Source organism: Grammomys surdaster, unplaced genomic scaffold (genome assembly GCF_004785775.1).
Source record: "Grammomys surdaster isolate TR1022 unplaced genomic scaffold, NIH_TR_1.0 126131, whole genome shotgun sequence".
Lineage (NCBI taxonomy): Eukaryota > Metazoa > Chordata > Mammalia > Rodentia > Muridae > Grammomys > Grammomys surdaster.
The window spans coordinates 3,937,117-3,950,233 of NW_021620939.1; the positions used below are offsets into that span (position 1 = coordinate 3,937,117).

At 46.8% G+C, this 13,117-nt stretch overlaps 1 protein-coding gene across 1 annotated transcript in view; it reads right to left on the bottom strand.

The window, feature by feature from the left end:
* Positions 1-13,117, bottom strand: part of Col6a6 (collagen type VI alpha 6 chain) — a 135,879-nt gene that overhangs the window by 3,069 nt on the left and 119,693 nt on the right. Inside the window, exons 34-36 of the mRNA XM_028756796.1 lie at positions 9,281-9,377; positions 5,762-6,433; positions 3,423-3,516 (exon numbers count right to left, since the gene is read on the bottom strand). Coding sequence (XP_028612629.1) covers positions 3,423-3,516; positions 5,762-6,433; positions 9,281-9,377 — 863 coding nt within the window. The remainder of the gene's footprint in view (positions 1-3,422; positions 3,517-5,761; positions 6,434-9,280; positions 9,378-13,117) is intronic.

A 13,117-nucleotide genomic window follows, 5' to 3' on the forward strand; every position in this document is an offset into this window, starting at 1 on the left:
AGGCCCTCAGGCCGCTGGAACCGTAGGATCTCCCTCCCTGATGTGGGACCCACCACGGTGGCGCAAGCTTGCGCCGCTGTGGCGGCCTTTTTTAAATTTTCCCCACATAGTGAAGCTTATAGAAAACAAGATGTGGCATGTTCTAGATAAAACAGGGATGGACGGATACATTTCTATTCCTGTGGTCGCAGATTCCTCTATCTGTGTAGATAATCGGGAAACAGCCATGCTATGCTTACTGACTGAGGCAGTGGGGTGAATGACACGGATAAGCAATGTATGTGTGTGTGTGTGTGTGTATACATATACACATACTAATATACACATACATATAACTATACATATACACATATCGTGCATCCAGAAAATGTACTTTGGAAAGCAAATGTGCAGCAGATGTGTCGTTCATGTGTCAGGGATGGCTGTCCAGTTTTACCGTCCACCAATTTAGGCTCTGCCTGTCTCTGCTTCGGAGTCTGGCACAGTGTGTAGGTGGTTTTGTGTCTTTTATTATCTTGGAGCAGAGCTGAGTGCTTCCACAAAGCTGTCCTATGGTCTCGCCCTCTGGCCATCTGTCTTCGTGATTGCCTTGAGTCCACACCTTTCTGCTACAGACTAGCTTCTGCACATTTCCTCAAATCCACAGCATAATTCCAGTGCATGGCATTTTCGGGATAGCATCTCATCTGTCTGGCCGGCCCCTGTGCCTAGCCGGCAGTCTCCCCAATCCCATGTTCCTCTCTGCCTTGCTTCTCTTGAAAGGCCCAGGAGGGCAGCTTCAAAAGCAACTGTGATTGCTCTCGTCACAATCTTCCGTTACTTAGAGAAGGCCTGGAGAGTTGCAGGTGATTACACCATCAGGGAGTTCACATCTCAATTCCTTGATGCCCCAGTCACTTGGCCACTTCAGACTCACAGGAGAAGCTGGGCCTCCTCTGTATCGAGGGCAGCATGAAGAAGGAGAGATTCCCTGTTTAAATGCCCCGAGGATTCTGTCTTCCCACTCAATCCTGCTCTTCAAACAAAGCAGTTTCTAAAATTGCCTCTTGAGCATGTAGGTTGGCACCGACACCTGACTTTGCAGTCAGAGCTGGCTGCAGATCTGTGAAGCCCGGTGGGATGAATACTAAGCCTCTGCATCAGAAGGCAGAAGAAAAGCGTTTTCTTCTTCCATGGCTGTTCCTCCCTCCCTGGCCATGACAGTTTTTGTTTGTCTTTGATGTTGGGCTCTGGCATGAAGACACACAGTATCTTCTGGTGACCCCATTCTATGGCTTGTCCTGCCAGCTTCTAGATAGATTCCCAGAAGTGGGCTCCCTTTTGTCAGCTAGTCACTGGATTCACTACCTCAGAATACTACCACCTTCCTGCTAGGATGGCTGGGTGGAGATGAGCAAAGGCAAAGGGAGATATCTCAATACAGAGTGCCTGACCACAAGCCTCCCAGGAGGGATGGGAAGGGAGGCCAGTGGAGCCAGAAGATGCTCAGTGACTGGAGTGTGGGTCCTGGGGAGGCAGCAGTAGGTAGATTTCAAGTGAACAGAGGTGATTTTTCCATCATTTAGAAAATGATGATCAGCATTTTCAGTGAGCTAAGCCTAGGTGCACAGCCCTCCAGAGTTCCTTGAAGCTGCCACACCTGCCTCAGCCAGACATATCTAAGCAGTGCCAGGCACCTGCAGCAGGGGGAGCCCTACTCCTCTTGGACTAGCTTCACGGCCGCTTTAGGCTGGACTTCAGGAAACATTCGCTGCTGGACAGTTCCCCTGTTTGGTTCAGGACCTGAGGGGGAGCCAGCGCCTCCAGGCAGGAGCTTCTGAGGATGGATTCGTAGCACTCCGGCTGGGAATGCCTGCCCAGCCTGGATGACCACACGGAGTGCGCACGCTCCAAGGGAGGCATCGCAAACCTCCCTAAAGTTCATGGTATTTGTCTAAGCATGAGCCAGGCAATGGCGCTTGGTCATGACCCTCAGCTAGGTGTTAGTACAGTCACTAACCAAAGAAGTGCTCCTAGCTACCTGATGGCTCAGTGGGCCAAGAGCTTGCCACACAACTTAAGGACTGGAATCGGATCCCCAGAACCCATTAAGCTGGGTTCTGCAGTCCTGTAAGTCCAGTGTGGCAGGAGGTAAAGACGGTATCCCTGAAGCAAGCCTACCAGCCAGACTTGCTAGAACATGATGCTGCCTCAGGGAGGGAATATGCCACATCCATGAGGAGATTGATCAAGGAAGATGCTTGACCTCAGGCTTTTTCATGTGCAAACATGTGTACACATTCCTGCACATCACACACAGAAAGAGAAAGTCATCTATACCTTGGTCACAACCATCTTACATGCTATTCTTACATTCTTTATCAAACTTCTCTTAAAGACTTTCTTCTCTTCTACACACCAGGAAGCCCATGCAGTCCAATCTCTTCAATGTATTGTCCATACTCAAATTTCCCCAGATATTTCCAAATCATGGTTATATTAGCCTTTTTTTTTCCTGCTCTAGGATACAATTAAAGTTCAGAGAATTCTGGTTGGCTTCCCTGTCTCTAGTTCTCTCACCCCACAACTCTCATCCTTATCCCTTCAGTCATGATGTAAGGCCTACAGTCTAACAGTTCCACATCCTGGGGTGATCTCCTCATTAACCTCCAGTCAAGCATTTCCGGCAAGAACTCCACACAGGTGATGACTATCTGTCCCACTCTGCCACCTCAGACTGCACAGAGTGCACACTACCCTCACCTCAGGAGCCATTCGGCACCAGCTGTGCACACTTGATAACTTGAGGTAGGCTCCTGGATCCCACAGTGCACGACAGAGACCCAACTCCCCGAAGCTATACTCTGACCTCACACGTGCCTATGCTCCTGTGCATCCCATAATACAGTGATAAAAAGATTAAAGAAATCACTCCATGCTTTCTATTCATTACCTTCTTTCTGGACTTGCTGTTCAAGACCAGGCCTATGGAAGTCAGACCATCTCACCCTGTAGACATCACACTAGTAGGTGGCTTTGTTTTGTTTTTATCTGTTTCTGCTTTCTGGAGCATCTCCATTGTCTTGGGCTGGGGTTGTGTCTTAGGCATCAAGAACCCCCAGTTCCTTTGAGTACATAATGCTGTTTAAAAAGCAAGCTCTGGCCACTGGGCATGCTTGCTGCCAGTGAGGTGTTCCACTGGGTGTTTTTGTTTCAACAATTGAACTTTTCATTTAAAAGAGGAAAAAAAACCTCTATCTGGTTATTTTTAGATCTACTCAGTCATTTAAAAAACATCTCTAGTTCCCTCAATTCACATTTTAATATGCTGTAACAGGTTTCCGTCTAGCTAACATAGATGAGGGGAGAGATAGACGAGGAGGAAATGAAGAATAAAGGTTGCACATCTACCTAAAAAGTCACACCCAGCACATGGAACATACCTTCGAAACTGACGTGGGGGTGGCTTCAGATCTGTAGAGCTGAGTCTGTTACACTTGGCTTTGAAGTTGACCGGTGGATACTTGTTTATCCCATCTAGAAAGAGAAAAGGCTCCGGGTAAAGCTCTCACTTTAGTTAGTATGGCTATTCTGTGCAGTATCACATCAGTTCCCGATGTCCATCAAAAAATGGTCACAGGGCATGAGAAATGTCTCAGAGAAACCCCTAAACTAAGTTTGGAAAAGAAATCTCTGGTGAATATGTTGGTGAATTCAAACAACTTTTCATTAAAATGCCTGCAGGTCCTAGCGTTGTCAGCCATTACAAAACATAACACAAGGCAGGCAGTTCTAATAATGTTCTTGTCTTTGATAGGAACTCATTAGAGTATTTTTTATTTGTTTTTGTGGTTTATCAAAATGCAAAGGGAACAGGGTATTCCCTTTATGGCCTTTATGTTAGCAACAAACTTCATGCCTTTGGGTTCAATTCACCATCTCACTTCATTTGGAAGAGTATTAATTTTTCATAACGATAAAGCATGCTTTAATCCATTTGAAAATGCAAAGCTTTTTTTTAACAGAGAAAATTTAAAAATGTGTTATACATGCCTGAAAGCATAGAATCAAAAAGGATTTGTTAAACAAATGACTTTCTGGGAAAGCCACGCCTGGTGTCATGTACTTATAATCCTGGCACTGGGGAGGTGACAGAAAGGATTTACTGGTGATACTGGGCTTTACTGGCCAGTCAGCCTAGCCTGCTCGACAAGTTCTGCATCACTGAGAAACTCGTTGCCTGAGGCATTCCCAATGCCTGAGGCCATCCTCTGGGTCATACGTGTGCATGTACACATACGTGTACATGTGTGTACACACACACACACACACACACAGGGTGGGGGGTGTCTTGCTGGTTAAGCAAGGTTCTTCCAACTAACAGGCATGTCCTGGGCTGCAACGGGGCATATCTTCAAAACTGCTGTTACAAGAAGGATAGTATGCTCTACTATATGGCCCTTGAATCCTACCTGCTCTTTGCTTAAAAGGGTTCTGCTTTTTTTACTAAAAGGGAGGGGCTGCCTGATTTGATCATGCGACTGGATGCCCTGGCATGGAACAGCAGGAAGAATTCTGGGCTACCAGGAAGGAAATCTCAGGGCAAGTCTTACCCTCAGCCTTGTGGGCCATCAAGCATGCATGCTTCTTTTTGAGTTTACCAGAGGCTTAGCAAGTGGTCTTTGGTTCAACCCCTATGAAAGGCTTCCTTCAGGGTGACCCCTTCCCTTTAGCTCCTCTTTGGGGTTTCTGTTCCAGAATCTATGGAGATAAATCTCACTCTGGGGAGCTCACTATTCCCATACCCATGTTTCTAAAACCTTGTGTGTGTGTGTTTCCTGGGAGCTCTGGTGAGATACACATTCTGATTCAGAACATCTGGGCTGGGGCTGAACCCTGTGTGTCTAACCAGCCCCAGCTGGTAGTTTGTGCTGGTCCTAGACTCACACTGAGTAGGATTTGACGTCAGCCCCATCAGCAGTCTCTCTGCACTGCTCAGCACATCTGCAGCCTCAACCCACCTCACTCTTCAGTACAATGACAGTTTTAGGAACTAGCCAGGCACTTGCTTGGACAAGAGTCAGCAGGCTCTGAAAACAGATACAGTTACCCACTGCCCCGCCATGCCTCATATCTGGGCATGGCTCCTCGGCCATCCTGTTGCATCCAAAATGGACTGCAGATTTCCCAGGACACCCAGCCAAGAAAAACAGCTCATGTTTGTGTCCTAACAAGCACCAGTTATTCTCCATCCTACGAGGTTATGGAGCTGAGAGAAAGTTATGCCAAGCCATGCCTTTCATTCTGACCGATAAAAACGGTATCTCCTAACACTCCCACCTCGGACTTTGGAACTTGTCAAAGCAAAGCCAAGGATTGTTTCTGGTTTTTTCTGGCTTCTCTCTTTCTGTGTATTAACTGTGGAAACCTCTCACCAAAGGGCAGCTTGCTAGTGTTACATGGCAAGGGAGCCCGGGTCCAGGCTGTATTTCACACCCCCAGACTACTCCTCTCCATGCAGACAGATGTGTGGACAGCTGCTTGTTATGATTGCTTCTCCATAGGAACCAGAGGCACTAAAAAAATGATGAGCCAGAAAATTAAATGCTTAGGAACCAGAGTGTCCTCCCTTCTGCCATCCATTATTACATATTTTCCTCTCTGACCCTGCAATGCCCTTGAAGACAAACAAGAGGTGTCCAAGAACACATGCCAGCACATCGCCCTTCTAGGGAATACCGAGCAGGCTCTTCTGTTGTACAGGAACAGTTTTACGACTTACGCCTGATGGAGCTTATGAAGGACTTCACAAACTTTACACCATATCTGTGGTCAGGTTTGTGAATTCGGCCAAGCTGGATCAAGTGCTGGTCTACAGGGTGGCTGGGCAGGTCTTCTAGTTCTTTGTCATTCCAGTCAGGGCCCAAGGAAAACACAAAGAGAGCATACCCATGACATTTGGCTCGTAGGGACTCTTTTTTTAAGGTCTCTGCATCCAGGTGGCTGGTTTCCCCAGCAGATATCACAAATATGACTTTGTTTCTTCTCAAATTGGGTGTGTTTAAAAAGACATTGTCCAGTGCCCACCTGAGGGCATGGCCGAGGAAAGCGTCTCCATTCAGCTGCTGGACTGCTTGTCCCACATGTCTCTTCATGAGGCGCTTACTGCTATAGGTGGTTAGGTTGAACTCACTTCTAACCGGACTCCTCTGGGTGTTGGGTAGGAAGTCGAGGGGAGCATGGCTCAGTAGGGCCACCCTGTCTCCAGTGACAGATGTCTCTGGCTCTGAAGTGACTTCAAAGTGATCTAGCAGTGCCTCCAGGAAGTCTCTCATGTCTTCAAATTCTGCACTTCCCACGTGCCGAGAGCTATCCAGCAGGAACGCAGCATCCAGGTAGGACTGAATGGGGGGTGGTTTGGCTTGGTCACAAGAAGCATCCGGCTTGCATAGGTCTGCAAACCAAGTCACTTAGAGTTACTAAGCAGATAGAGACAAAAAATGGGAAGACCCTCCCTCAGCTATTTTAGCATGTAGGAACCACCTAGACTTTGCTCATAAAATAGTTACATCTTTGACATCAAGAGTGTATCACCAGGATGTCCAGATCTGACACCCACCCGTGAGTCCTTGACTGTATCCCATGTTACCAGTTCTTAAGTTGTGTTCGATGGAAGTTTAATCTTGACTGTTGTGTTTATAAAGTCTGAAGTGAGCCATTCATCCCCTGATGTAAGAACATACAATAAGAGAATACACTTGTAGTGTTGACTGTGTGCAGGCTAAACCAAGGACCTTAACCACTCCACTAGCTGTGAGAAGCTCGTCTGCTTTCAAAATTAAGCTTCAAAAGGCAGTGCATCTTTTATTTCAATTTAAGTAAGAGTTCACAACTTCATGCCCCTTATAAAAAATGCACTTCCATAAAGTGAAGTCATTTTTATAAATATGCCTCTCTCATTATACATGCATAGCAAGGAAAAAACAGAGAATGGATTGTATTGAATGTGACCACAATGAATGAATGGGGGAATATGATAAATTGGAAATGGGAGGATTCTAGAATTCACTTCATCTATTTTCATAGCGCCCACTGAAGCAGGGGAGTAAGTCGTTTACAATGGATGCACTATATTTCTAGAAGTTTCTGTATATGAAGTCAGCGGTGTTTTTAACATTTATTTATTTGTGCATACACATGGGTACACGTAGCCCAGCATGTGTGTGGAGATGGAGGAGATCTTTCAAGAGTCAGTTTCCTGTCTTCCATATGTGTCCTGGAGGTTAAACTCAAGTCGTCGTCATGTTTGGGGATGAGCCCCTTTACCTGCTGAGCTAGTTTGCAGTGTCTTATTGTTAGAGATAAGGACACACGGGGTACAGGGTGGTCCCTTCGCCTGAGAGCTGGGATGCTCAGGTTCTGATCTTATCACAAAACAAACATAACGTTACCTCTGAACAACCCACTGCTAGGCCCCAGTGCACAGTTTCTCTGTACAACTAATTGCAACTAGCTGGGAATCAGGCTGACCCAGATGCTGAGGGTCTATCTAGTTTCTTAGTAAATGAGGTGACTGAGGGTAAGAATGGGTTCCTTAGAAACCAAAGGGGAAGTTAGAAATGGAGCAACAAGCATACAGGTAGAATTTAGGTATCAGCATGGACCATAAATATCAACTATTAAGTGAAAAATCTAATGGCTAGCACGCGGATCCTGTGGGTGTAGTAAACATCCTATTTCCATGTTTGCTCAAGGACTCAATAAAGACAGCTCTGCCAAAGTCCGTTACTTAAGTTTAGTGAAATTTTATGACCCTGAATAATGGTCAGATGACGGAATAGTCACCTGTGTGCAGAACCATTTCTTAAGTCATGGACAGCAGGCTGCCCATTTGCTCTGTTTTGTGGGGTTTTTGATTGCAGGAAATTACAGCCAAAATATCTTCTATTATATGCCTATGAGACAAAACAAGGGTTTAAGACAAGGTGCAGAGCCAAAAGCCTTTCCTCAGCCACATATGTGCAGTTACTGACTGCAACACGTCAGCACTGTTGGAGCTGACATGTCCAGGGGCTCGACTGAGGGCACATAGGCTGGATCCTAGCACTTTACTGGTTTATGAGAGGGAGAGTGCCAGGATCTAAAACTTCCCAGTACAATCCACAGGACGGGGGGGGGGGGGGGGCAGAAAGCTTGAATTCAGGGCTTTAGAGGGGGACAGAAAAGGAATCTGGGAACTGTCTGCCCCGCTTCTCAGAATCACTCTCTCCAGGTGAGGTCATCTGCATAGCAAACTCCGGCATCTCCCTGACGCACACGGAGAAGGGATCATACTGTCTTCCTCCAGGTCTAAATGGAGAGTTTCAGGGAACAGAATGAGACTCTTACTCCACAAAAATTAAGGGCCCTTGGGAGCCAGCTTTCCTGGGTTTGATCTGGTTGTGGGGCCCTGAGGAAAATATCACATCCCTCTCAATTTGATCTCCCTCAACTACAATGTTACTAATAATAGTTCAAACATTTCACTGTGGTTATAAGCCTAGATCGACACAATTTATGTAAACCAATTAAAACCATGCTTACAGCGTAAGAAGCCCAATAGCTTAAGTCTGCACTGTCACCGCAGTAGTCGGCATCAGGCAGCATAATTAGAGCAGTGCACAGGCTATAGTGACTGTCTGCTGTCGTGACCACCTGTAACCCCAGTGGTTCCCACTTGGTTATGGAATATCAGAGGGAAGAGGAGACAGGTTGTTTCCAGCTAGAACAGCCTGTGCACCGCAATCAATACTGCAAGTCTTGTTGTTGCCTAAGTCTTGGGAGTCTATGAAGACTCCTGGATGAGGATGTATGATTTTCTGTCTTCTACTCCTGCCTCACTGAAAAACAGTTCCCAACCAGGAAGGAAGGTGCCAGGCTGCTCTGAGGCTAAGGGTGTGTGTGTGTGAACATTCAAGATTTAGAAAACACATATAAAATACTTTAGAGCATGAAAAACTTGGCAAGGAGACAGGCTAAGGTTTTTGTTGTTTTTTTTTTTTTCAATTATTATTGTTTCCTGGAAGCTGCACTAAAGTAGAGGGGCCAGGAGTATAATCTTCCTGGTGGGGTGCATTGGAAAGGCCCTGCAGGCTGAGCTGAGAGGCTCCATGTGTGGAAGATCCAGTGTGTGTCCCCAGCTACAGTGAGGCCTGCCCTAGGCCCTGCATATCCCTATGGCCAGGTTCCAGCTTCTCCTGCCAATGGTGACTCAACCCGCTGAGCAGGCCTGATCAAATTCACTTCTCCCCATGGGTCTCACCATAGCAGAAAGTGCACCGCTGGAGTCTCTCTAATGCTGGCACTTCGTCAGACCCAGAGGGAATCACAATGACTTGGAACGTGCCAGTGTCATCAATCTGGAAGAAGCAGAAGCAAGAGAAAGAACTGCTTAGCGGTTGGAATATAGGAAACTTCCAGCACTATTTGAGAGCTGAGGTCAGGGGAGGGGCAACCACAGAAGGCTGCTGGGAGGTGGTCCAGCTGGCTTTAACCCTTGACTCTTCCTTTAGTGTCAAAGGGGAATTCTATTACTGTATAGAAGGTCCAGAGCTCACCGCCGTGAACCAGTCAGTGGCACACCGTGGGAGAGCATAAAGCATTTCCTATCCATATCACCCAGCCAACCAGGGGGAATGCCCCATCCTTAGTCTTCATATAGAACAATTGAAGCTCAGAGAAATGTTAACACTGGTCAAGAGAGACTGCCTACACTCAAGTCAGTTATGGAAAAGAATGAGATCCTGCCCCCTCCCCGCCTCCCTGCTCCTGCATCTCACCCCAAGTCCCAGGGAACCAGGAAACCAAGGGCTGCTCTTTACAATGCAGGCAAATTGACAACCAAAAGACACTGTTTTAACATCCCCTTGTGATCTAGGTATTACAGAAGCAGGCTCAGGTCCAGGCCTAGGTAGCGTTCCTCCCTGAAACATCCCAGTCCTTCCATGGCAGCAGTACCATCAGTAGTCCCTCTAGGGAGCTAAAGGATACGGGGTCTTTCTTGACTCTGTCCTAGCAGGAGTGACTCTGCACTGTTGATGGTTTTTAGAGGCATCTCCAGTGTTTCAAGTGAACCACACCTTTGGCCCACTTAAACAGTGATGAGTGACTGGTGACCAAGCCAGGGTCAGCTCAGAGAGCACGAAGAACAGTTAAGGATTTGACAACTGACCAAGATTAGCAGACTTGCCCGTCAACTGTGAGGAGATAGACAGGTGAGGAAAAAAATATAGTGCTCCTATCCTGAGCTTAGATGAGTCAGAGGATGTTTGCTTCCCACTGAATCATTCTTAGACTCTCAAGTAAGTAGCTCTCCCCTCTCCCTGGCGACTCTCATTCCCACACGTAATCCATAGAGGTACAACCACAGAGGTCCTGGTTACTTAGGGTTACACCATTTCTCTGACCAGAGCCCACTGGACTATGGCAGAGCACCTGAACTGTTCTTTTAGGAGTCGAGGATCAGAGTCCTGAGGGTTGCAAGACTGTCTAGAGCAGTGTTTCTCAACCTTCCTAGTCCTTTGGCCCTTTTAGTACAGTTCCTCATGTTGGGGTGACCCTCAACCATGACAATTATCTTCGTTGCTACTTCATAGCTGTAATTTTGCTACTGTTATGAATCATAGTGTAAATACCTATTTAACGATGTCTTAGATGATCCCTGTGAAAGGGTCATTCAACCCACAAAGGGGTTTGGACTCACAGGTTGAGAACCAATGGTCTTGAAGTAACTGCCTGCAGTTATACAGTGAGCTATATTCTATCTAGTGGACCAAGGAAGGAGGGGAATGAGAAGGAAGGGGGAGGGTGTCTCCCCAAGACTTAGCACTATCTCTGCCCATTTTTTTTTTTTATCTTGCACGGGACAGATGGAGGAATCTGTTCATTAGCTTCCTCTCTAGCTGCCAACTGTTTTGCCTTGATATTCTTCCTGGGTTAGAGGCAAAGGCTTGGAGCTCTTGTGAGAACTGAATATTTAGGTTATATTTCTAGACGCAAGACCATGGAGAAAAGGTGCAGGGTGCTCCAGAGAAAGGTGAGGAAGTAGAAAGCAATAAAAGCAAGCAGTGACATGCCATAAGGGGCCGGGCATGGAGGTTGGGCAGGGCGGGGCACAGGAGCTGTACTGACACAGATGGGGACTTCGTGCAGGGGAACGCAACACTCTGTTTCCTCTTGCCATCTTCAGTAGCATCTGCATCACTCATAGATTGTGCAAAGGGTTTCTTGTGAAGAGTGACTAGAAACCAAGCCAGGGAGCTCAGAGAGTGTGGCAAGGACCCCCAGGGTGGGAGTGGGGTCCAGAAGGCTTCAGCACCAGGTTTGTTCTCCCCTACAAGAGCGAGCTTCCATCCTCCAGATGCTTTTATGTCCTAGCTGTGCATCAGTGGGTCCTTATTTAATTAAGAGTGATGTTTCGCAGGAGACTGTCCAGGGAACGGTGTCATCCGCTAACTAGCTTTGTGTTCTATGTGTCTACAGCATAACAACTTCCACGTTTTTGGCAATGACTGTGCCTAATAATGGACGCTCACGTTTAATCATGCATCTGCACAAGGATATAAACCAGGAACCAGATCTTCCTCACAGGTTCGAATGAGTTGCTCCATTAGGAAGAGCCCACTGGCACCCTGCAGGCTCCCGACACCCCAGCAAGTAAGTAATCTCTTCATACAATTGAAAGATGTGGTTTTAGGGGTCACTGATCCCATTGCTTAGCACGGAGTTGCTGTAATATATATTAATATATATGTATACACACACACACACACACACACACACATATACCTAATGTGAGCTAGGGATTTAAAATGGTAAGTTTCTGTGTTTCTCTTATATGCAAAAATGCACCAGTGTGGCTGAGAGTATACCTAACAAAGCTGCAATGAAGTGTGGGCATCCATAGATGGTTGGATGATTTTTTTCCTCATAGATATCACAAGACTCCATAATATGGCACATGAAAAAAAAATGGCATTCTAATACACTGCAAAATTTTCATTCTTTAGAACGCACAGAGAGGGTTGTGGGAGGTCAATTGTACTAGCAAGCCTTTTGCCCACGCAACACAGCTCGAGTTCTCTGAGACATGGGACCCACAGTTGAGAAAATGCTCCTGTAAGATTGCCCTATAGGCAAGTTTTCGGGGGCATGGTCTTGATTAATGGCTGATGTGAGAGGGCCCATCCCACAAGGAGTGGTGCCACCCCCTGGACAGGTAGATCTGGGTGCTGTAGGAAAGCAGACTGAGCAACCCACAGGGAGTAAGCCAGTAAGCAGCCTCCTCCATGGGTAACAACTAACAGTTTAAGTCCGGGGAAGACACGGGGAATAAAAATGATCACAAAAACCAAAAAGGCAGGAATAGAGCGAAGCAACTATATCAGGCATCCGGTTCTAACCAGTTGGCATGCTTCCTCTGTTTAAAGCCCCCCTAGACAGCATGCCTAGGACCCTCAAGGCCAGAGTGGGCTTAGGGACCTCCAGCTCCTCCTTATATCCTCAAGAGCCCAGGACAGCTCTGGCAAACTCAGGGCTAAACATTTGACACCGTAATGAACCTGGGACCAATTCTGACCTCAGATCCTTCACTTGCTGCTGCCCAGATTTATAAGGTTTGTAGTTGTTTTAAAATAATAAAAAAGTTAGGAATCTGTGTGGGACTGGGCATGGAGGTACATGCCTTGATTCCAAGCATTCCGACGGTAGAGGCAGGCTGATCTTTGTGATCCAGGATACAGGGTGAGGTCCAGGAAAGCCAAGGTTGCACAGAGAAACTCTGTCTCAAAACATACACACACACACACACACACACACACAAAGAAAAAGGAGGAGAAAGAAGAAAGAAGAAAGAGGAGGAGGAGGAAGAGGAGGAAGAGGAGGAAGAGGAGGAAGAGGAGGAAGAGGAGGAAGAGGAGGAGGAGGAGGAGGAGGAGGAGAAGAAGAAGAAGAAAAAGAAGAAGAAGAAGGAGAAGGAGAAGGAGAAGGAGAAGGAGAAGAAGAAGAAGAAGCAGTAGCAGCGGCTGCTGCTGCTTTGTATGTTTTTGACATGTGTCAGAGGACAGCACTGGATGTTGGTCCTTACCTTCCACAGTGTGTG